General features: G+C 52.3%; 2 protein-coding genes and 1 non-coding gene across 5 annotated transcripts; all 3 read right to left on the bottom strand.

Annotated features, from left to right (window-relative positions):
• Positions 1 to 279: 279 nt before the first annotated feature.
• Positions 280 to 15581, bottom strand: PRRC2A (proline rich coiled-coil 2A). Of its 3 annotated transcripts, none has more exons than XM_038553493.1 (31): positions 15561 to 15581; positions 13044 to 13218; positions 12371 to 12548; positions 11911 to 12010; positions 11743 to 11815; positions 11290 to 11433; positions 10983 to 11134; positions 10748 to 10827; positions 10457 to 10599; positions 10064 to 10154; positions 9754 to 9970; positions 8834 to 9347; positions 8236 to 8426; positions 7680 to 7977; positions 7030 to 7240; positions 4964 to 6826; positions 4327 to 4601; positions 3992 to 4122; positions 3657 to 3786; positions 3477 to 3562; positions 3082 to 3315; positions 2787 to 2927; positions 2599 to 2670; positions 2314 to 2481; positions 2037 to 2119; positions 1660 to 1870; positions 1466 to 1567; positions 1112 to 1324; positions 901 to 995; positions 711 to 801; positions 280 to 593 (listed from the first exon to the last, which is right to left on the bottom strand). In XM_038553493.1, exons 2-31 carry the CDS (start codon positions 13153 to 13155, stop codon positions 453 to 455), a joined length of 6540 nt encoding a protein of 2179 aa, XP_038409421.1. In that variant the 5' UTR covers positions 13156 to 13218; positions 15561 to 15581; the 3' UTR covers positions 280 to 452. The 3 variants fall into 3 exon arrangements, with proteins under 3 accessions (XP_038409421.1, XP_038409420.1, XP_038409422.1); XM_038553492.1 differs by lacking the exon at positions 15561 to 15581 and adding an exon at positions 15053 to 15210; XM_038553494.1 differs by lacking the exon at positions 15561 to 15581 and adding an exon at positions 15053 to 15210 and having other exon boundaries at positions 1466 to 1564.
• LOC119874352 lies at positions 12729 to 12859 on the bottom strand. Its single transcript, XR_005368219.1, has one exon. It is a non-coding gene; the product is annotated as a small nucleolar RNA SNORA38 (small nucleolar RNA).
• Positions 15582 to 19845: 4264 nt separating the features above from the next.
• On the bottom strand, positions 19846 to 21677 carry AIF1 (allograft inflammatory factor 1). The gene is made up of 6 exons (XM_038553313.1): positions 21523 to 21677; positions 21270 to 21331; positions 21127 to 21193; positions 20716 to 20757; positions 20356 to 20518; positions 19846 to 20051 (listed from the first exon to the last, which is right to left on the bottom strand). Exons 1-6 carry the CDS (start codon positions 21545 to 21547, stop codon positions 19967 to 19969), a joined length of 444 nt encoding a protein of 147 aa, XP_038409241.1. The 5' UTR covers positions 21548 to 21677; the 3' UTR covers positions 19846 to 19966.
• Between the last annotated feature and the right edge of the window lie 110 nt (positions 21678 to 21787).

Genomic DNA, 21787 nt, shown 5'->3' with positions numbered 1-21787 from the left:
CACGACGGTAGACCTGTGGCACCAGCCTAGCCACCAGCTGCAGACTGGTAGCCAGCAGACCTCACTCAATGGCATACGAATCATTCACCAGTGAAGGCCAGCTCTAATTCCCAGCCCGTGAGACTTCAATATACAACAGAACAGATTTGAGACCGCTTGTTAAAACATCATTGGGGGGAGTAAATTCCCTAAAACCTCTCTACAGATCCCTGAGCACTATACTGCCAGAAGAGATCAAAAACCAACCCATCCCCAAAATCATTCCAGAAATTTTTTTTAATCCTTTTATTACTCTTTTTTAACAAACGGCCCCAGGGATAGGGGACCAGGGGAGGGGGGTGGAGGGGAAGCGAGGCCCCAGCCCCACAACCCCTCCCCACCCACCCCATTCCCCCTTATATATTTATAATCTATATACAAGCCCCGGGGGGTGGGGGGCAAGGGGAACTCCCTCAGCGGGATGGGGGCAATCCAGGCTCCTTGTCCCCTCGGGACCCAGGCTCCTCTGCCCGTCGGGAAGGCCCCTCTCGAGAAGGTGGCCCCGTCCGCTCCCAGGGCTTCGGCATCCAGCGCAGGGCATCTGGTGGAGAGGCCTGGGGAACAGGCACATGTGCAAAATAAGTCCTACTGGGATGCCAGGGATGGAAAGACAGGAATTCAGATGGTAACTCTTGGATTCAGACTTGGGGCCACAGGGGTCTTTCCTTCACCTGCTGGTAGAGGTCGATGCGCTGGGTGCGGAAGACTCCACTGTAGGTAGAAGGCGGGGCCTTGAGACGGGAATTCAGGCCAGAGAAGGACCTAAAGGAGAAGGGTGTCTGAGGCAAGCCTAACCTGCTCCCTGGTCCCCTAAGAAAGCCATATGGATGGGTAATCTGCATCCCCACACCCTCCTCTTGCCTTCCAGATGGGGGAGTACGTGATGATCCAGGTCCTGCAAGGTTGCTGCTCAGTTTCCGATAATCCTGGAAGGGCTTTAGTTCCACTGGGTGCAGCTGAAAGAAAAAAAAATTCATGAGCCTCCTGCCTTTCAACCCAATTGATCCTGAGATACTGAATCCCCACGCCTAGCTCTTGGGAGATCCCTAACACTTCAGTTCCTGTACCTTACCTCTGCTCGCCCCAAGCTAGGGGCAAAAGGTCTCGCAGGTGAAGGCAGCACCCGAGTAGCAGGAGCAGGTGGGGGTCGTACAGCCAGGCTGGGGGGCTGCAGAGCAGGGCCCACAGGTAACAGAGAAAGGGGCGGTGGGGCAGGAGGTGGCGCTGGTGGCAGGGAGCCAAAGTTCACCACAGGCAGCTGTGAGTCCACCATGGGTAGAAGCATCTACAATAAGAAATACAGGTGATGAGGGAGGGGTGTCGAGGGCAGGAAAGAATATCAGAAAACCAAAAATACAATCAGACAAATAAACCAGAGATTGAATAGAGAAACAGAATGAAGGGTGAGTGGCAGGACAAAAGTTACCTGCTGGGCAGGGGCCCCTGAGGGGAGGAAGCCACTTTGGCCACTGGGTTGCAGAGGAGTAGAATAAAAATCCGAAGGGGATGGCAGATCCTGGCGCACCTGCTGGGGACAACAGGGAGCAATGTCAACTGCCCCAAAAGCATCCCCCCGCCACCCCTAACCCCCCAAAAGCCCAGCACCTGCCCATCTCTCACCTGAAGCAAAGGTGGGTCGGGCAAAGGGCTGGGGCAGAAAGCTGGAGAGTACAGGAAGGAAGGTGGAGGGTACAGGATTCCTCCAGCTGGCAACTTCCCCAGCTCTGTTGCTTGCAGTGCAGAGAAATCCAAAAACTGGCCCTTGACAGCTACCCCAGAAAGCAGTGCTGAGGGGGGCGCTGGGCCCGGGGGGAGGTACAGGGGCTGTGATCTGAAGGGAGGCAAAATTTAGGTGCAGAGGAAGGAGTCAGGAAGCCCGAATCACTTACTCCTTTGTTCTGAGCTAAAAGTCTACCAGCTTCTGGTACCCCTGAAACAGGCCTCCCCACTGAAACACAGTTCATTTCCTTCTGAGATCCACAGGCATCCAATCTTACCTGTAAGGGTGAAGAGAGGGTGTCCCAGGACGAAAACCTCCATTGTTGGGATGTAACTGAGAGTCTATGGCTCCTCCCGAGACCTGCGGGAGGGGCAAGGCTGGAATAGCTCCAGTTTTTCTGGTCAAGAAAAGACTGCCCACCCCACCTACTACAGTAAAAGCAAGAAGCAAAACAAAACTATAAATGTTTTACAACTACACAAATTGGAAGATTGGATTTTGAGGGACAGCAGGCAGAAGGGGTTCATGGGATAGGAAGCAGGCAGGTCACTTACCTGGGAAACGGGAGGCCCGGGACTGCTATAGAAGACCTCTGGGTACAAGCGCTGGCCTGAGGAGCTGGGCTCTGGGCCACAGTGCCCAGAGCCCAGGTTCTTGGATTGTGGCTCAGCCGAGGCAGAAGCACTGGGGAGCAGCTCCCAGTCTCGGGATATGGGGATGGCCTGTAAAGAAGCCTGGTCAGAAGCAAAGTCAGCTTCCCTGACGTCCATCGAGGTCACACCCAGCCATCATCTCCATAACTGAAGACCTTTCCACCAAGCTCTCATTGTCCCACTCACCTCGGTAACTGATGCTGCTAGCTCCTTCTCTGCTTTTAAACTGTCTCCTACCACTAGGCGCAACTCTGAGTCCTGTGGTAGTGATGCAAAGGAGATCATTCTGTGGTTCAAGATGCATATCCTCCACATCCCACCTCCAATCCTTTCCTCCTCTCCACCCAAGGTGCTCAGATCCTGCCCATGCACACCTTGTCACTGGTGCCAAACTGGACGGGGGGACCAGGTCGATGGGATGGCCGGAGGGAGCCAGTCTCTGGGCCTCGGTCTGTACGTTGCAATCGTTCTGTGCCAATGGGGCCGGGGGGCAGAGGCTGCTCCCGGGGCAGCTCCTGGGTTGGGGAAGTAAAGGAAATTTGGGCAAATGAAGGAATGTCCAGGACACACAAGAACAGGAAGGAGGAGAAAAACATAAGGCCAAATTCAGAGTCTCAAGAATATTCCTCTTTTATCTTTTTTTTTTTTTTTTTTTTTTTTTTTTTTTACCTTTCTGTCCCCATCATGGGGAGCAGGTGGCCGTCTCCTAGGAGGTTCAGAGGGTTCAGAGCCAGGTGGACCCTCACCAGGAACAGCATTCAGGGATGAGGGGCCTCCAGGCCGCTTGGGAGGCCCCTCTGCTGCCCCCTTGAGTCCTCCATCAGGGGAACTTCGCTGGCTGCAGGGACCTGATGACACCTGAGAATCCCCACTCAGGTCCACCCCACTGTCAGACTGACTCATCTGAGAGGAGTGGAGAAGGAATCAGTTAAGTCAAGGTGGAAAGCACCCTAATACCTGACTGATGTTTGACAAATAACACAACTACGTGACTGCATAGCCCGGACACCCAGAACAGGTGGAGAAGAATCCCAGCTCTGATACTCCCTCCCATTGTCACTTACTTCTGTTCCAGCCACGTCCTCGAAAGGGCTCAGGGGTTCCATCCAGGGTTCCAGGGAGCCAGGCCGGTAACTATTCCGGGTAGTGGCTGGGAAGAGGACCAGACAGAAGTGAGAGACCATCCCGAGGCTGCCCTCTTGGCCCTCTGACAGAGCCCTTCCCCTGCTACCACTCCATCTTACCAGTATGTAAACGGTTCCAGATGTGTGGGGTCAGGGCCTCTGTCCCTGTATCTCTGCACTCTCCCTGAGGGCCTGGGCCCTCAGGCTTGGGGCCCAAGAAACCAGAGCTATGAGAAGGTGGCAAAGATTCCTAAAGGTGAGGAAAGCCAGAAACAAAACATGAATGAGGTGGGGGCCGGGGACTGGAAGAGCCTGGGCCGGAGTGAGGTATGGGGCAGAAAGGGACTAATACTGAGAATCTGGGGTGAGGACACAGAGATGAGAACAGGACAATGGAGAAAAGACAAAAAAGGACTATAGAGCAGTAAAGCACAAGCTCAAGCTTCATCCCTCACCTCCTGCAGCAGCTCTGGTTTTCTGGGAGGCCGCTCCCGTCGTTTTGGGGGGAAGGGATTAACCCCGGCAGAGTCCCGGGGAGTCCCGCTCACCCCCCTCACCATCAGCCCTGGCTCCTCGAAGTGGGGGTCTGGGAAAAAGGCAGTATCTGTCAGCTTCTACTCTGCGCTACCACTGAGCCTAGCCTTTCCTGCTACTTGGCTCCCAATCTTTCCACCCTTGTCCAGTACAGGCACCCAGCGTCAAGGTCCCCTGGCCAGACTCTTCCCCCTCTGCCACCGGATCTTCTTCCCTGGGGATGGAGACATTCCTGCCCTCGGCCCCTCCAGCTTACCTGAACTAACGCTGTTGTTGTTAGCGGCCCTCTCAGGGTCATATCGGGTTGGGGGCCGAGTGGAGGGGCCTTGAGGGGTCTGGGAAGGCCCAGGCTTGGGCCTTGGGTGGCCCACTGGTGCAGCTGCACTCCCCTGGCGGCTGCTGAGTTGGGCCAGAGCCTGTTGGATGCCAGCGGGGTTGCTGTGGATAACTTGGTCCAGGCGGAAGACAGCAGAACTGCTGGAGGGTGGAGGAGGCAGAGGAAGCCCTGGGGGCCGCTCCTCTGGAGGTCGGCTGAAGAAAACGAACAGAACTTTAGCTAGGATATTTCTGGAATTGTTAACTCCTTCCCTACCAGTCAATCTTATAACCCCTTCCTCTTGCCTGTTAAAACCCAGGTGTTCCCAACTACGTCTAATGAAATCCTTGTGCCTGGAGCTATACGGTGAAAAACAAAGAACAGAAAAGACACGGTTGCTCCTGACTCAATCAACTGCTTTCCAGTTACTTTCCCTAGACACAGGTGTTTGGTGCCCAGCAGCCCCTGTGCCCTCACCCTCACATATCAAACTTCACCGCAATCAACTGAACCTTCCCTTCAGGTTCTCTCCCCTCTTCCACCTTAAAAATAAACTGAACAGCCTGTCCCTACCCACCTCCGGTTCTTGGGAGAGGGCCAGCTCCTCTTATCCCCTCGCCCTGGGCCGGTCCTTCCTCCAGGTCCCCCACCACCTCCTCCACTGCTGCTGCCACCACTGCCAGCTTTGTTGCCTGGGCCCGGGCGCCGGTTCTGCCTCTCCATGCCTGGCCGCTGACTTGAGAAGCTCCGCTTGCTCAAATCCTTGGCTCTCTGGCTCAGATCTCCACGGGACACGGTTGAAATGCCTGGTCCGGTTCCACCTCCGCTGCCCCCAGGAGTTCCCACACCTTTGGGGGTCAGCAGTGCTGGTGGGGGAGCCTCCTTGTCCCCCCGGCGCTCACCGGCAAAGTCGCTGCTCTCTGATGCAGTCTCCCATTCCTCATTAGCTTGATCAGAGTTCTGGTTTGACAGATCAGGAGATTTGGCAGCTGCCCGGCGAGGGGGTGGGGGCACAGACACTGTTGTGTGTGTCTCCTCTGCTCCAGAGCTGGGGGCTGGAAGGGCTAGGGAAGAGGCCTTGCCCTCTGCCCCTCTGGCAGCATTCTCTCGTTCCTGTTTCAGCCTCCGGAACCGAGGCGGTTTGTCCTGCTGCTGAGCCCTCCCATGCCGCCTCCGTCGGGGCCGTTCTCCGTCTTCCACACCCATACCCATGTTGCTGCCTCCACTGCTGCCTCCCCGGGTCACGGGGGACAGACGCCCTGGGATCAGCTTCTCTTTCAAAGGCTCCTTATTTGGTGGCAAAGGAGCTGCTGGAGGCTTCTTGGGAGCCAGGGACTTGGTTGGAGGGCTCCAGCCTGGACAAATGGGTGGAGGGGGCCGCCCTCCCCCTCGCCCCCGGCGTGATGGCACTCCTCTGGGAGTGAAGACGCGCCCACCTCGGGCAGTCGAAAAGCGGGCTGGGGCTGGTGAAGGAGGGGCTCCTGATGGTGGAGGAGCAAGAGAGACTTGGGTGAGCACTCTTTCCTTGGTGGGGGGAGCTTCCTTGTCTGAGGGGGCCAGATCGCTCTCGTGGGTCTCACTGCCCGTTTCTGAACCCCGCTGTCGGCGCCGCTTGGGGATCTCTTCGTACTCTGAACCCTCGCTTCGCGTCTCGCTGGCAGTGCGACCTCGAGGAGGATGGTTCAGTCCCCCTGCTCCACCTCCACGCCCATCATCTCCCCGGAACTCTCGGTAACTGCGGAACTCTCGGCTTCGGGCTCCCCGTCCCCGGCCCCCGTAAGTCCCCCGAAAGCCCCTCCCCCTGGCAAAATACTCGCCTCGGCCCCGGCCCCGACAAGAGGCAGGACCCACTCTTTCATAGGAGTAATCCCTCCGAAGCCTAGGGGCAGGGGAAAGATTCCCACTAGGTGGGGTCTCCTTGGGGACCCCCATCTTCCCCTTTGCCGTCTTGAGGAGCTCTGGCTTTGGAACCTTGGGGCTTTCATCACTCTGCTCCAGGGGCTTGGGAGACAGCTCTTCAGCTTTTGTAGGTGGTAGGGGTTTCTTTATAGGCCCAGCCCGGCGGGGAGGGGCCCCTGGTTCCTCTGGAGGGATCCCACGACGACTGCTGCCTGGGCGAGGGCCCCAGCGGGTCTCAGTGCGGCTCTCTCTGCGAGGTGGGGGGGGGCCTTGGCCTCCAACTCCTCGGGCAGGCTTTCGGCTGGCTTCTGTCCCCATCAGCTGTGGAGTCTCCTCCTTGGGGGTATCCTTTTTGGGTGGTGGAGCCTGTATCTTAGTGGCTTCATCACTGCCTGGGGGCCAGGGGAGTGGACGGGACCCTGGGGGAGTGGGTTCATCCAGAGGGAAGCGAGGGATTGGGGGCCCAGTGGCTCCATTCTCAGGAAAGCCTGGATAACTGGCCAGATAGGGTGGTGGGGGAGGTACTGGAGGGGTCTCACTCCTAAAAAGGGACACGCAAAAAAATGAAAATTAAGTAACTTAGAATGAGAAAAATCAGAACTAGGTAGAGAAAGAGAACACTATTAGTACCCCAACACTCCTCTAATGTTTATTCCTGTCACCTAACCAATAATCCCAAGGTCCTCTTTTCCTAGCCCAAATCCTTTCACTGGCAATGCACCCACTTCCACTGCTCAGACTCACCGCATCCCCTTGTCATCCTCATCGGCAGCCTGGCGCAGTGGGGAGGTAAGCGGGCGGGGGTCAGTGGATGTGGTGGTGAAGACATCTCCTACCCAGGCCAACTTTGGATCCACTGGTGGGGTGCCCCGATCCCGTAAGAGGGGAGGTGCATGACGCTCAAATGGCTCTGAGTTTGAACCCCCACTGTCTGAGCGCTCTCGGGGAACTAAGCCTAAGAAAACAAGACGGACGAGAAAGCTAGCCCTCTTCTATGTGATAGGCCATCCAGCTCAAAAAGCATCTCTCCCCCCATCTACTTCTGTTAGTCACGTCGACGTCTACTCCTCCAGCTCTTACTCCCTGCAAGTCTGGTCCTGACATGCTCCCCTGAAAGTGTTATCTGATACACTCAGCTTCCCTATGAATGAATTGATGATCACTTCTTGGCCTTCTGTCTAAAATCAAGTGTATGAATGAATCAATGAATTGCCCCCCCCCCCAATAAATCTGGCCAATGAAAGCCCCCTTTTTCCTTCCTAAGGCCATTCCTGAAACAAAGAGCAATCTCAGCAACATTAAGCACACACCCTCCCTCCTTACCCAGGGGCCCTTCGTCCACAGCAATTTCCTGGGACTGCAGCGTCCCCTACCCACCCCTCAAAGGCCCTTACCAGAGGGATGCACACCAGGAGGGTAGAAGTCCAGAGGGGGCCGGCCCTGGAGGAGCCGGGGATCCACATAAGGAGGTATCATCATCCAGCGGGGATCAAAGTTCATCGGGGGCATGGGTGGGGGCCGGCCCAAAGCACCTGGGTACAGGGCCTTGGGGGGTGGTGGCGGAGCCTGTGGAGCTGGCACAGCCCCCATGGTCACAGGTTGCGGTGGTGATGGTGGTACCGGAGCAGGTGGAGCAGAACCCTGTTGATGCTGCTGCCACTGCTGCTGTTGCTGCTGCTTCAAAAGCTGCTCCTGGGGAAAGACAACAGAGGCCATCAAAACCCTTGCCTCGCCCCTAACAGAAAAAACCAGCCCAGAAACAACGCTAACACGCAGACGTAACAAAGATCAGGACTCAAAAAAATAAAAAATAAAAGATCAGGACTAAATAAAAGCCAGGATGACACACTGGAGACAGTAATAGTAGAGGGATTCAAGCTGACACCTTAGAACAGGTACACATGGAGCAGGGAGGGAAATCGCTCTTACCAAGGGAAAAAATGCTCTCACCTGCTGCTGTCGCTGGAACCGTGGTGGCAATGACTTCTGGTATTTGGGGTAGCCCAAGCCCTGGCTGGGGGGCTGTCGGGTGGGACCGACCCCATCACCTTTGGGTTCCACCTTTGGGGCAGGGGTCGTGGCAGGAGAGGGAACCTCTTCTGGTTGTTCAGAACCCTCTTTTGAGGATTGTTGCGGTTCAACTGCATCGACAAAAAGATAATCAGAGTGAACGAGTTTGTGGAGAGACCTGCCACAAAACACCTCCAGGCACTCAACTCTAGAGCACCCTCTCTAAAGATAAGCGCTTACTTCAAGAGCCAATGATGATGGAGTGAACTTCCCAAAAAACCGCCAAAACAGACACTGTCTTCAGTCTCACTCCATGCTAACCTAATGGCAAGTGCTTCAGACCACTACTCATCCAGGAATGCAGATAGTAAAACCTTTCCCACCTTAGATAGATACCCACACGCGCAAAGGGACTCCTTTTCTCTGCCACTGATAATCCAATAAACTGAAACAACTGCCTCCCATCCATACCACCTGCACCCTCAGCCCCAAGAGAAAAGATGTGACACCTGGTAGTACCCTATCCCCATCACCATACCTGGGCTGGCTTCGAAGCTGCCACTGCTGGCGCTACTGGTACTGCCACCACCACTCACCAGGGTGGGAGCTGGAGCCACACCTGGAGTGGGGGTGGACTGGAAAGGGGGGGACTGTGTCGGCTCTTCTGGTTCTTTCTCTGGTGTCGGGGCTGGTGCGGGTGGAGGAGCTGGAGGTGCAGAATTTTCTTTGGGGACTGCAGGTGGCTGAGCTGGGGCAGGAGCAGCAGCAGCAGCAGCAGCAGCAGCAGCAGCAGCAGCAGCAGCAGCAGGTGGGACAGCAGGCTCTGCTTTGAGCCGCTTGTCAGGTGCCCCAAACTTCTCATCAAGTCGCTTGAGCTTTTCAGCGCAGGCTGCCCGGCGCTCCTCCTGCATGCGACGCTCTTCCTCTTCACGCCGGCGCCGGGCCCGCTCCACGGCCAAGGAGATCTCAGATGAAGATTGTTTTCGCCGCTGCCGCCAGGCCTCATCCTCATCTTCAGGTGCTAGGGGCTTGCAAGGAGGGCCCCCCCGATCCTGTCAATGGGCAGACCCGTCAGGGCCAGAGGTATCAGTCATCAAGTTTCTTATCTTTGTCACATACTGATCAACTGTCTCTAGCTGTAGGGGCAGGAACTGGCCTTGGGTTGGTGGCCTTTTTGGGTAGGGACCAACTTGTCCTATTCTTACTTCTTCGCTCCTTTCAGAGACCCAAATACCCAGGCCTCGTTTTTCCTCACTAGCATCCCAATTTCTTTTAATCCAGAATCCTCTAACACCAAAGAGGCTCCAAACCTTTTCAGAGATGCTCCACTGCTTTACACTTCCTGTAGCCCATTCCTGACCCTCCCTCCAGCTTTCTCAATTACTAGTGCTTCAACTTCTCAGCCGACACTCCTCTCCCACAACTGACCCTTCTCAACCCCTCATTGTAGACACTCACTGGGTAGTCCCCAGGGGGGCCCCAGTTCCCGGCGGGGCCCCGGTGAGGTGGGGGTGGGGGAGGCTTTGGGGCAGGAGGCCCCGGCTCTGTCTCTGGAGGCCGAGAGGTCTCTGCCCAGGCCGTCTTGGGAGGGGGCAGTTCGCTGCCGGGGGAGTTGCCCTTTTTGCCATCTGCTTCAGGGGGCCGTTCCTCACCAGCAGCTGATTGGGACTCCTTGCTGTGAGGAGACCAACAGTGGAATTAAAATCAGTTAGAAACCAGCTCCTTTAAGAGGGTATTACTGCAAGAGAAACTGAGCCCCCTAACTCACTGGCCCTCAGCTCCCTCCTCATCAGAGTCTCGCCCGTCTTCCTCATCGCTGAACTTGAGCTTTTCAGTGTAGTCAACCTCTTCGTGGGCCCCTGTGGGGGGAAAGTGAAAACTGATAACCCAAGCATTCTGTTCTCTAATCTCATAACTTTCGGAACACAGGAAGGGGTCTAATATTACACAGTGCGATGCACTCCCAACACCAAACCCCTCTGAATGAAGCCACAGTGTGGGTCTTCGCGTTCCCATATCTCAGTTCTTTACCAGAACTTGGCTTTCCGCCATGTGTCTGCCCTACCCTTCAGCGTCTCTTTTTCTCCCACACAATCCCCTGTTTACTCAACAGATTTTGCCTTTTTCAAACCAAAACGTTTCATCCTTCATATGTACTAACCTGCCCAACCATCATCATTCTCCTGGTCCAACTGGTCAAACTCTTTGAGATTATCCTCTTTGAGAATCGAAGGCCGACCCACAGGCTCTACAAGGCGCATTGGCGGCCCTGAACCCCGAGGACCCCCCACACGGGGGAAACGGCTGTGTGTGAAAAGACAAATGGAGAGAGAGTAAAAGATGGCATGTTATAGAACCACATACAAGACTCAGCCTCTAGGCTAGAAGACCATCTTCCTTCCTAAGAGGCTTCCCTTGTCTCCAACCACAAGCCCAGACCTGGATTACTCACCTGGGCCCATCAGGAGTAGGGTATCTGTAAGGCCCCTGGGGTCCATAGGGCGGAGGAAACGGGAGATATGGGGGATACATCTGCAAAAAGGCCCAACAGTAGCTGCTTAGAGGGACAAATACGCAGCCAGCTCCCTAAACCTGTTATCCTCCCTGTCCCCTTCAAAGGCTAAGTCCTAACTGCTAACTCTCCAGCTTCAAGTGCAACCACTCCAAAATAAGATATGCACACTCACGAAGGGCGGCATCATTCCGCGGTAGGGAGGGAACTGGGGCGGGCCCGAAGGCTGTAGCGCCCCCCGGGGATCATGGCTGTGATGAAGTTTGGAGTCTGGGCCCTCCAGCTCATCAGGGCCACGCCCGCCTCCGTCCCTCCAAGTTGTAGAATCTGTATTTTGAAGAAGACAAAGAAGAACATAGCCAAAAATGATGAGGAACAAGGTGAATAAGCCAACACTTAGCTCTGAGATGGACTAAGGTATTGTTCTGGGCAAAATATAACCACCCACCCCCCAATTCAACTCCCAAATGGCAACCACTCACTTTGGGGGCGGAGGCTTGGTCCGGGCCCAGACAACTGTTCGGCAGACTCCCTTTCCTTGGCAGCCTTGTCCTGGTCGCCAGCCGCCTGCAGGGTCGGAAATTCCTCTCGAGAGAATCGTGACAGTAGGCTTGATGCCCTTCCACCTGTTGGCGTGCAGAACAGCAAACCAAAAAAAAAAATCACATTTACTGAGAAGATACTAAAAAACTGAAGGCTGATCAGTACCAAATCATCAAATTTTTTTCAAACTCATGCACTATTACACTGTGTATTCATTCCCCAAGAAACAAGGTCAGTCCTGGGATACCCTCACCCTCGGCTTACGTGATCCATGAAACTGAACATGAGGACCAAAATTTAGCCAGAGGACTGAAAACACTTTGCTAAAGTGAGTGAACACTCCTGCCTACCACAGTGCACAGAGCAAGCTCCCCAAGCAGCCCTGCACTCACCATCTCCATGTGCTCCATGGGTGACGCTGGCTTGTGCCCAGGACTTTACCCCGCTTGGAACCGAAGGAGTGTTCTGAGGAAGCAGAGAAATAATAAACAGCGATGTGGGTATTGGAACTACAAACCGTTCTAGCCACCAGCCCTTTGATGCCATCCAGTTCCTCATACCTCGGGGGCTGCTGCGGGTCGTTTCTGTTGGTTGGAGGCAGGCGTCTGTGAAGCCGGCAGTGGCTGCGATTCCGGCGGCTGAGCGGTTGAGGCATCGGAACTAAGAGGATAGTAGAACAGAAAGATTATCTGGAACCTGAGATGCCTCCCCTACTTCTCCAATTGGTGGAGGACAGAAAGTAGACCCAAGCCCATGTGTTATTATTCGCAAGCACTTGTGACAAAATACTATAACCTAGTCACCCCACATACAGTGTCATCTGTTTGTTGTTTTCCTTCAACCTGACACAAAGCTAAAAGTGTCATTCCTGAGACCTCTAATGGGAGCCCTCGCATTGCCAAGAAAGGAGCTTCCCTCAGTCTCTGGAGCTTAGGTGGCTGGGCTAGACTAGTCTCCGATCCATCCTGAAGTTCAAAGTTAAAATACTTATCACTCTGGGTCCCCCAGGCCTCTGTCTACCTCTTGGGGTCGGACTGCTCCTGTTTGCTTGCCCATCCTGTTCCGTCTTTCGGCACTAGTGAGACGTTGGGGTCATTGCCTTTGTTCTCAGCTTTCAGGCTTGGAAGGTTGGCTGGGGGTGGCATACGCCGGGCAATGGCAACTTTCCCGAGACTCTGCAGGCCATGGCGAGGGGCAACTGGAGAAAAGATGGGGAGGGTAAAAACACCCCAGGTGGGTGATCTGACAGTTTCCTACCCTAGGCCCCATTTATACCTCAATATCGTTACCAACTTCTCTTAGAAACCACTCCTGCCTCTGTCCTCAGCAATCTCTGAAATTCCAGTGGAAACACTAAGATGCATTACACTTGATACTTCTCTGTTGGATGGTTCATCTTGAGCCTGCAGGGAGCAAGCTGGCCCCAGACTTCTCCAAGTCCACATTTCTTTGCCTCCAATTCTTACATGTCCAAAGACAAGGAACTACAGACATGCCTTTGTAGGAGGGTAACTGGTGTCCATCCAAAGCCCAATGTCCCCTATGGGACCCAAGATAAAGCTGGAAAGTCTTTAGTAATCCTCTAGTCTTCAGATACTTGTACCTCAACCATTTCCCTTCAAAGAACTTTAAAATGTATGCCCCATTCATGCCCAGCCTTTGGGAATTAGGAACATCTTAGGAGGACCCTCACCAGCAGGTTTCTGGATCTCTAAGGACTTGCCCTTATATGTATCAAACAGGTTGAGCGAGGAATACTTCTTTCCATCCTTCCCCTTGGCAGTCGGCCCCGAGCGATCGGACATTGCGCTGGAAGCTCATTGAGTATGTTGGGTCCTGCAGGCACCTCCCCCAAAACGTGCCGGAGCCTGTGGGCCAGACACAAGGTGTTTCAGTCTCTGCTTCCTTTACTGACTCCAAGAGAAATCCAGATGCTCCTTTTCATTTTTCATTACGGGCCCAAATATGTGGCCCTCTGTCTTTTCCTCTAGCCTAATTCAAACTCCCCAGTCCCTTAAAAGCAACTCCCACAGAGCCCAAATGCCATGGTTCCTCTTCCCCCCAGATACCTCTTGCCAAGGAAATCCAAATAAAAAATCCAATATCCTCCTAGTAGTATACACTCTTTTTTGGTGCCAGCCTATAAAAAGTAGCTGCTGCTTCATTATCGCAAGTAATAATCCCTTCTCCCTCCACAAAAAACATTCCAGAGATGTATGATAAAACATGGCAAGTCCCAGTCCCAGAGAAAACCAGAAAGAGGCATAGGAACTCCATCCTGCAAGGAACAGAGCTTTCAATTTCTGACTTATCAGACACCAGCTCCCTAACTGTGCCCTTTCCCAGCAGCCTCACTCCCATCTGGGGAGGTTTGCACGAAGGTATGCCAGGAGTTTAACGATTTTACAAGCTTGCTCAGTCAGACTGGGGGCTAGTGCCAGAAAATTCCTCATGGAATTGGGGCTCTATATACTTCCAAGCTACAGAACCCCAAGTATTTGGAATATTCACTCCATCTTTTCCCACTTGCCCCCATCCCAGCTCTTGGAAAAAAAAATCTGGTCTCCAAACGAAATAAACACTGGTGGGCTCTGGCTTACGCTATGCAGATTTGAGAAAAACAATACATTATGGAGCCACCTCAAGCACATTGTAACCATGGGGCCAAAGCCAGAAACTACTTCATTTTCCTACCCTCAGTAAGAATGTCCATCAGCAGTCATTTCTCTCCCCACTATCCCTTCCTCCCTAAGCAGGCCGAACTCTGCATCGTCAGTCGGTTCCTGAGTGACCAGGCATTCATTTATAGGAAGGAATGATGTACAGGAAAGACATGGGAGGTGGTGTTAAATCCAGGCAGGCCCACGATAAAAACTCGGTAAAATCAGGATGAAAACCAAGAACTTTAAAATAGGTAAGATGAAGGAATGGGGGTTGCCGTGTAGGTGCTGAAAGACTCCAATCTTTGGAGATAAATACATGATGGAAAAGGTTAGGAAAATGGTGGAGTAACACTAATAAAAGATGACAACACGAAAGCAAGTGAGAAATCATACACTCAACCAGAAATGGTAAAGAAAAGATACAAAGCAAAGTAAGAAGGCAATGTCAAGAGACCCAAGAAAAAAAGGGGGGTTCAAATAGAGAAGAGAAAGGAAAATAAAAATAGGGAAAATACAAAAGCAGAGAAAGGCTGAAGAACGTAGAAAGCAACGATGTAGGATAAAAGCAGGGTTTTAGGGTGGGAGTGACTCGAGGCGAAGAGGGGCGTCAAGAACGGGGAACCCGAGCACTGGGTGATGGGAGGGTGGCCCAATATGGAGGAAAGGAGACGCTCCGAGGATCGTCGGGCGCGGCCCACCAGAGTGGCGGCGAGGAAGGGGACCCACAGATTGGGGTGAAGAGGCTAACAGTGCAGCTAGGAGAGGGGAGCCAGGGGCCCAGGAGAGGGGTCGCCCCATGAACCCGGGAAGGCGGGTGGTTAGGGGCACGCCACGGACTCTGGGTGAGGGGTTGGAGGTGCGGGTACCAAGCTGGGGTATCAGAGGGGGAGGGGCAGGCAGGCCCCGGCAGCAGGAGGACAAAATGGCGGCGGCTAATGGCAGCTTCTCCTCTCCCCCGGCCCGCCGCCGCCGCCGCCGCCGCCACCGCCACCGCTCCCGCGCCGGAAAGGGGGGTTAGCACTCGGCTCCCCAGACTCACCTGGCCGGGTGCGCGGGGGTCGGGGACCGGGGCCTAGGGGCTCCCCGAGGTGGGATGGCGGTGGGGCGGGGGCGGATGGCGGCGGATGGCGCCGGGTTCGGCTCCTCCCGTCTCCCTCGCTCACTCCGCGGCTGGGCTCCGACTAACGGCCCATCCGGGCAACCGCCGCCCCCGGGAGCACCCCCCCCACCTCCCGCCTCCCTCGGCGCATGGCACGCCCCCTGATTTGCATAAAGGGCGGGGCACCATCTTCCCTAGCCTCCTTTACTTCGAGGGCTGTCCTTAGTTTTTTTTTTTTTTTTAAAGCAAGGCGTGCGGAGCAGGCACAGGTTATTTGCATAAAAAGGAAGGACTTTCAGGCGCTAGGACGCCGGTTGGCTAAAGAGACAAGCCCCCGGCGTCAGCCGTTAAGAGGCGTAGAGGGGGCGGGAATGCAGTGCCGGTCGTCCCGGCGGTTAGGGCGCAGGATTTGCACGACGAATTGAGGAGGGGAAGGGGCGGGGCATACGTCGTGTGTTCGTGGAAAGATGAGAGCTGAGAGACGTAGGGACGCGGAGAGTGGAGGGAAACGATGCAAGGGTAGTAGAGCTTTCGGCGGAGTAGACGGAGCGAAAGCACCGGGCGGAAGGGATTAGCAGCTGGGGGGCGGAGCTTACGTAACCAAGGAAGAGTCCCAACTCACGCGTCCTTTCGCGAGAAGTGAAAGCACGGAGAGGCGGGACCTTGTAGTTATTAAATCACGTCATGCAAATGAGGTGGCTAGACGGCCAATCCTAGGGCCCAGGGGCGTGGTCGTCGGCCCCCGGCTTGGGAGATCTTCTTTTGCTAGTTCTATTTATTTGCATAATACGTGCAAATCATTTGAACAAAGATAGGATTGGAACGACCTCTTAATCAACAAATCGGTAGCCCATGAATAAGACACATTTAATTTTATAACAGTTTTCCTGAATATATTTGTATATCTGGTACTGCTGGCAGTTCGTATTCTCTTCACAATGGGTTTCATTCTACGAAATGTGCTAGTTCCCTCCTTTGTCTTCTGTTACTGTACCCCAATCAGACCTGCTACCCATTCCGCAGATGGTTCGGCAACTATGTTTCGAAGGCCCCGGAGATACCCGCAATATGTTATGGAAGTAGAGGAACAAAACCAGATCCTGCTTGGAGAGGTTCAGAGATGATTCTAGAAAAACGTGACTCTTACTAAGATATATGAATAACTAGTTAGGATTTACCCAAGTTTGAGGAGACAGTGCACAGCTCAGGCCTAGTGAAGTGGTGATGAGAGGCATGGTTTTAGGGTCCCGTGCCTAGGCTGGTGTGACTAGATTAAGAGACTGCCTGAGAGGAGAAAAATTAACAAGAATCAGATAAAGAATTTTATCTTGAGGCTTATTAAGATAGTTGAGATGACTTCAGTTCTTAAGCATTCAAAATCATTCCCTTTTCCCCTCTCCCTGGTCACCTACCACAGCAAAATTTCTTGCAAGAGTTATCCATAGTCACTGTCACCAATTTCCATCCTGTCATTCATTCTTAAACCAACTCCAGTCAAACCTTCACCCCAATCTTTTACCACTTGTGTGTGGAGGATATCAGTCTCCTGACTTGAAATAGCATTCATGTGGTAATGACTCCCCACATGCATACCTTCACTGCAGACCTCTCTCCCAAACTCCAGACTTGGATACACAGCCATGTACTTGACACCTCCTCTTGGGTACCTAATAGATCATATCAAATTCAGTACGTCCAACACTGAACATTTCATCTCCAGACCTTCAAAACATTTTATTTTTAAAAAAGATTTATTCATGTGAGACAGAGAAAGAGGCAGAGACATAGGTAGAGGGAGAAGCAGGCTCTCCCCAGGGAACCTGATGCAGGACTCGATAGATCCCAGGACCCTGGGATCACAACCTGAGCCAAAGGCAGATGCTCAACCACTGAGCCACCCAGCCATCCGGGCCCTCTGATTTTATTACTCTCCCTACCTCTACCAGGCATATCACATCTTGGAGCCCTTTGATTCTCTTTCCTCCACCAAGTTGACTCTTCCCCCAGAAACCCCCATGCCTCACTCCTTTACCTCCATGAGGTCTTTGTTCAGTGTTGGTCATCTTCTCAGTGAGGCCTACTCTGATTGCTCAAAATTTTAATTTTCCCTGCCCATCCTGTTACCCCTGATCCCCTTTAACCTGCTCTACTTTATCTTCTAATATCATACACATTTTATTTTTTATTTTTTTATCATATACATTTTAAATGATGTTTGTCTGTCCTCCTCCCACACCATTTTCCACAATAGTATGTAAACTTCACAATGGCAAGGATCTTTCTTTTTTGATTTATGATAGTCACACACACACACAGAGACAGAGGCAGAGGCACAGGCAGAGGGAGAAGCAGGCTCCATGTACTGGGAACCCGACGTGGGACTCGATCCCCGGTCTCCAGGATCGCGCCCTGGGCCAAAGGCAGGCGCTAAACCGCTGTGCCACCCAGGGATCCCGGCAAGGGTCTTTGTTTTATTGACCCTCATATCCCAAGCACCTATGCCCAGTAAACGATTTTTAAAGTCTTTTTTATCAAAAGCATATTTTATTGATCGATTGATTGTTGATAAATTGTCACAAACTAAGCAGAGCATGTAGCCGAAAATAGAACCTTAACTAGTACCATGGAAGGCCTCCAGAGGGCCTCTTCCCGTCACTGCCCTCCCTCAAAACTAACTACTATCTTGAATTATAACAACATATATTAGTTTTACCCATTTTTGTACTTTATACAGATGGAATTATATCATAAGGGTCCTCTTGTGTCTATCTTCTTTTGCTCAACATTACACTAAGGAGGTTCATCCACGTTGCTGCATGTCGTTGTAGTTTCTCGTTGCTGTATAATAATGGTCTGATGTATGAATAGAACCTAATGTATTTATGCTGAATGAATGAGTGTTTTAAGCTCCAGGTCCTTTGTATCCTCCTTGGTATCACCAGGGTTGTTGCAAAGATTAAGAGAATTAATACATAGAAGGCATTTAGGATAATACCCAGTATAGAGTGGACTCTCAATAAGTTTAGCTATTGATTTCATTATTTTCAGATATTTTACCCAACTTGCAGTGATCTTTTCCTCATCTGAAGTCCTATATAGTTACTGTAGCACTTTTTAGGAGGCCAACCTGGCATCACCACTGAGAAGAGCCAACAGTCTGTCCTCAGTATGTGAAACAAGCTGGGCTAATTGGATTATCTCTTTCCAGAATGTCAGGAAATCTGAATAGTATCCAGTGACTGGAGATGGCTAGAGTTAATTCATCTGGACCTGTTGGAGGAAAGGTCCAGGAATAGCTTCACTGAAATTTTAGGAACTCTGAGGTTCCTGCCTTCCCTGAGATTGGCCTTTTAATTCTTTCTGCCATCCAGGGTTTCTTTTTTTTCTTTTTTTTTTTTTTAATTTTTATTTATTTATGATAGTCACAGAGAGAGAGAGGCAGAGACACAGGCAGAGGGAGAAGCAGGCTCCATGCACTGGGAACCCGATGTGGGATTCGATCCCGGGTCTCCGGGATCGTGCCCTGGGCCAAAGGCAGGCGCCAAACCGCTGCGCCACCCAGGGATCCCATCCAGGGTTTCTGTATCCCCAGTATCTGTTCTCAATATCCTCCAAATACAAGCCCCCTCTCCCTTCATTAGATTCAGTTTCTGCAGCTTGTCCCCTAAAAGGACCTCCATGACTTATTTAACACTTGAATTATCAGGCTTTACTCAATAACATTAGTTCTTTTTTTTTTTTTTTAATAACATTAGTTCTTTTTTTTTTCATTTATTTATGATAGTCACACAGAGAGAGAGAGAGAGGCAGAGACATAGGCAGAGGGAGAAGCAGGCTCCATGCACCGGGAGCCTGACGTGGGATTCGATCCCGGGTCTCCAGGATCGCACCCTGGGCCAAAGGCAGGCGCTAAACCGCTGCGCCACCCAGGGATCCCGTTTTTTAATAACATTAGTTCTTTCATCCATCCACCCATCCATCCATTTATTCAAGTTTTAAACATTATTGAGGGCTTATGATATGTCAGTCGGTGGTGTGAGGTCATATCATCCCTATTTTCTGATGAAAGACTCAGAGAGGCTTAGTGATTTGTTAGGTAACAAAGACTAGTGATGGAGAATATTGGTTCAAGATAATCCTTCTTTGGGGTGCCTGGTGGCTCAGTCAATATAGCATATGACTCTTGATCTTGGGGTTGTGAGTTGGAGCCTCACGTTGGGTGTAGAGATTACTTAAAAATAGTAAAATCTTTTTAAAAACAGAGATAAGGGCAGCCCGGGTGGCTCAGCAGTTTAGTGCCACCTTCAGCCCAGGGTATGATCCTAGAAACCCCGGATGGAGTCCCACGTCGGGCTCCCTGCATGGAGCCTGCTTCTCCCTCTGCCTGTGTCTCTGTCTCTCAGTCTCTGTGTGTGTGTGTGTGTGTCTCTTATGAATAAATAAATCTTAAAAAAAAACAAAAACAGAGATGATCCTTGCTCTTCCCCATGGGTCTGGGCAATATTTTTTTTGTCTGTACATGTCCTTTTGTCCCATCTAAATTCCTTGAGATCCAGACTATCATATATCTGGAATCTCCCTTGGAGTATAAAACCATCTACTGTAGTTCACACGTTACAAAATTGTGGATGGATTGCTCATATCGGCAAATCCTTGCTGCTTTTTCGTCAAAGGTGCTTCACTTCTTCCCAAACCCAGGAAAACTATCCCCGCCAAATGGAGACCAAGCTAACTTGATCTGAAGAAGGATAGTTTATTTAATTTAGTGTACCTCCGGCTCACAATTCTGTGTCCTTTTCTATGTGGAAGTCATTAGAAGCCCCATAAATCCCACCACATCTCCCCTACCACAATTCAGGGCAACTCAGAGATATCTTTCTTAGCTGGGGGACCTGCTGGCTTCTCCTGTTCTCTTGCTTTTTCCTCGTACATCAGGATTCTGGTTGAGATAGAAAGAGACAGAGGGATCAGGGGTCAGTCTTCTCGGGATAATAAATCTCAGGCTGCTGTGAAAGTCTGGAAGAGGATAGTGGTCATTATGGTAGGGGGAGGGGGAAGAAGAGCAAGGATGGCAGTGCTGGGGGTGTGTGGAGACCAGAACAACAGATAGGGACAGGAATGTGGAACGGTCCCTCAAAGAAGGAAAGAAATGGACACTGAGTAATGTGTAGGTGAGCCTGGGGATGGGGGAGGGTGGAGGAGAAAACAGGTAAGCATAGTAGAGGTTGAAACTGGACTCTCACATTTTTAGGATGGCAGATTTCTTGCCCAACATCATCTTGAGAAAGTCAGAGTAGCTGAAGGTCTCCCCAGAGCTGCTGGACACCTCCCTGATTAATTTCTTGAGCTCCAGATGGGTCTTGGGGACACCAAGTTTCTCCAGCATTCGCTTCAGGGCCATGATATCTAGAAGCGCAAAAGGAGGGTGGAAGAAGGGAGTCCCTCTCTCTCTCTCTCTCTCTCTCTGTCTTTACCCTCACATTTCCATTCTAGTTCCTCTTCTAGGAGCTGGACCCTCTCCCAAACCACCAGGAATGTAGCACTCCAGGGGAGACCTCCCTCTTCCTGGGTCCACACACTTCCCTGGAACACCCTTTTCTCACCGATATCTCCGTCTCCATTTAGGTCAAACTCCATGTACTTCTCTGGGTGAGGGGAGAAAGCAGATAGGGTAAGTGCTGGCTGGAGGGTCTCAGGCAGGAGCAGGGCAGGGACTTGAGAAAGGGGCTGCTGACCTAGCACTAGGTAGGGGAAGACATGGAAGGGGGAGATGGGGCAGGCAGGGTAAGTGCTGGATGGCTTGAGGGGCCCTATTAAGATACAGGGAACCAGAGAGGGTGCTGAGAGGGGCAGCCCAAGGGAAGAGACTGCAACCAGGAAGGCAGGAGAGGCAGCCTCTCTTTTCCCCACCATACATGTAGACTCTGTCTCTGCTGTCCTTTCTCTGTTCTTGAGGAAACTGTACCCTCCTCACCCCCTACCCCCCATCTCAGCCCCTGCAGTTTTCCCCTCACTCTTGAAGGCTTCCAGTTTGGAGGGCAGATCCTCATCACTGCTATATTTGGGATCATCCAGGAATTGCTGTGGGAGAAAGCAAGAGCCAGGATAGGTCCCCTGGTTCCCTCCCCCCTCTGGCCCCCTTAGATCTTCCTTTTACCTTGTTGATTTCATCCAGTCTGTCTTCCTGCTGGGCCTTCAGGAGCCCGAAGGCTTTTCCTCCTGAGGGGGCACAAAGGTTAATGTTTCCTTACCACCCCCCATTACCCATCCCTCTTCTTAGCCACACACTGGCCCAGGGTCATCACAATTCTGCCCTCCTGGGCTTGCTCACAACCTTCCTGCCCCCGCCCCCCAGGTCTGTCCATCTCCTTGCCCTCATTTTAGGTGCTGCCTCTTCTACTTTTCCCTACCCTGTAAATCCCTGGTTTGGCTCATAGCTCAGCAGATGCTGATGGAGAGGCCGGTAGACAGGTGGATAGAGATCAAGCCAGTGCTCTCCGTCTGCTGGCTTTCCTCTCCCATCAGCCTGCTTTGAGCCCTCCCCCTAAACTTCCCCTTTCTCCTCATTCCCTCCTCCTCCTGTCCTAGGCCTCACTTCCCCCTCAGCTTCTGCTGACAGAGCACCCCAGGAGCAAGCGGCCGGGAGGGGGGCTCTAGGATGGAGATGAGAAAATA

The sequence above is a fragment of the Canis lupus genome, chromosome 12, assembly GCF_011100685.1.
Source record: "Canis lupus familiaris isolate Mischka breed German Shepherd chromosome 12, alternate assembly UU_Cfam_GSD_1.0, whole genome shotgun sequence".
Taxonomy (NCBI): domain Eukaryota; kingdom Metazoa; phylum Chordata; class Mammalia; order Carnivora; family Canidae; genus Canis; species Canis lupus.
Note: the sequence above shows the minus strand (reverse complement) of the source record. Positions and strands in the feature narration are given on the sequence as shown.

Excerpts from the sequence above, each read along its gene's own strand:
- PRRC2A (XM_038553493.1), bottom strand. The coding sequence starts at position 13,155 with ATGTCCGATCGCTCGGGGCCGACTGCCAAGGGGAAGGATGGAAAGAAG. Across the intron at positions 10,155-10,456 it reads GAATGATGATGGTTGGGCAG|GGGCCCACGAAGAGGTTGAC; the intron begins GTTAGTACATAT and ends TTCCCCCCACAG. Across the intron at positions 996-1,111 it reads CTAGCTTGGGGCGAGCAGAG|CTGCACCCAGTGGAACTAAA; the intron begins GTAAGGTACAGG and ends TTTTTCTTTCAG.
- AIF1 (XM_038553313.1), bottom strand. The coding sequence starts at position 21,547 with ATGAGCCAAACCAGGGATTTACAGG. Across the intron at positions 21,194-21,269 it reads GACTGGATGAAATCAACAAG|CAATTCCTGGATGATCCCAA; the intron begins GTAAAAGGAAGA and ends TTTCTCCCACAG. Across the intron at positions 20,519-20,715 it reads AAATGGAGACGGAGATATCG|ATATCATGGCCCTGAAGCGA; the intron begins GTGAGAAAAGGG and ends TTGCGCTTCTAG.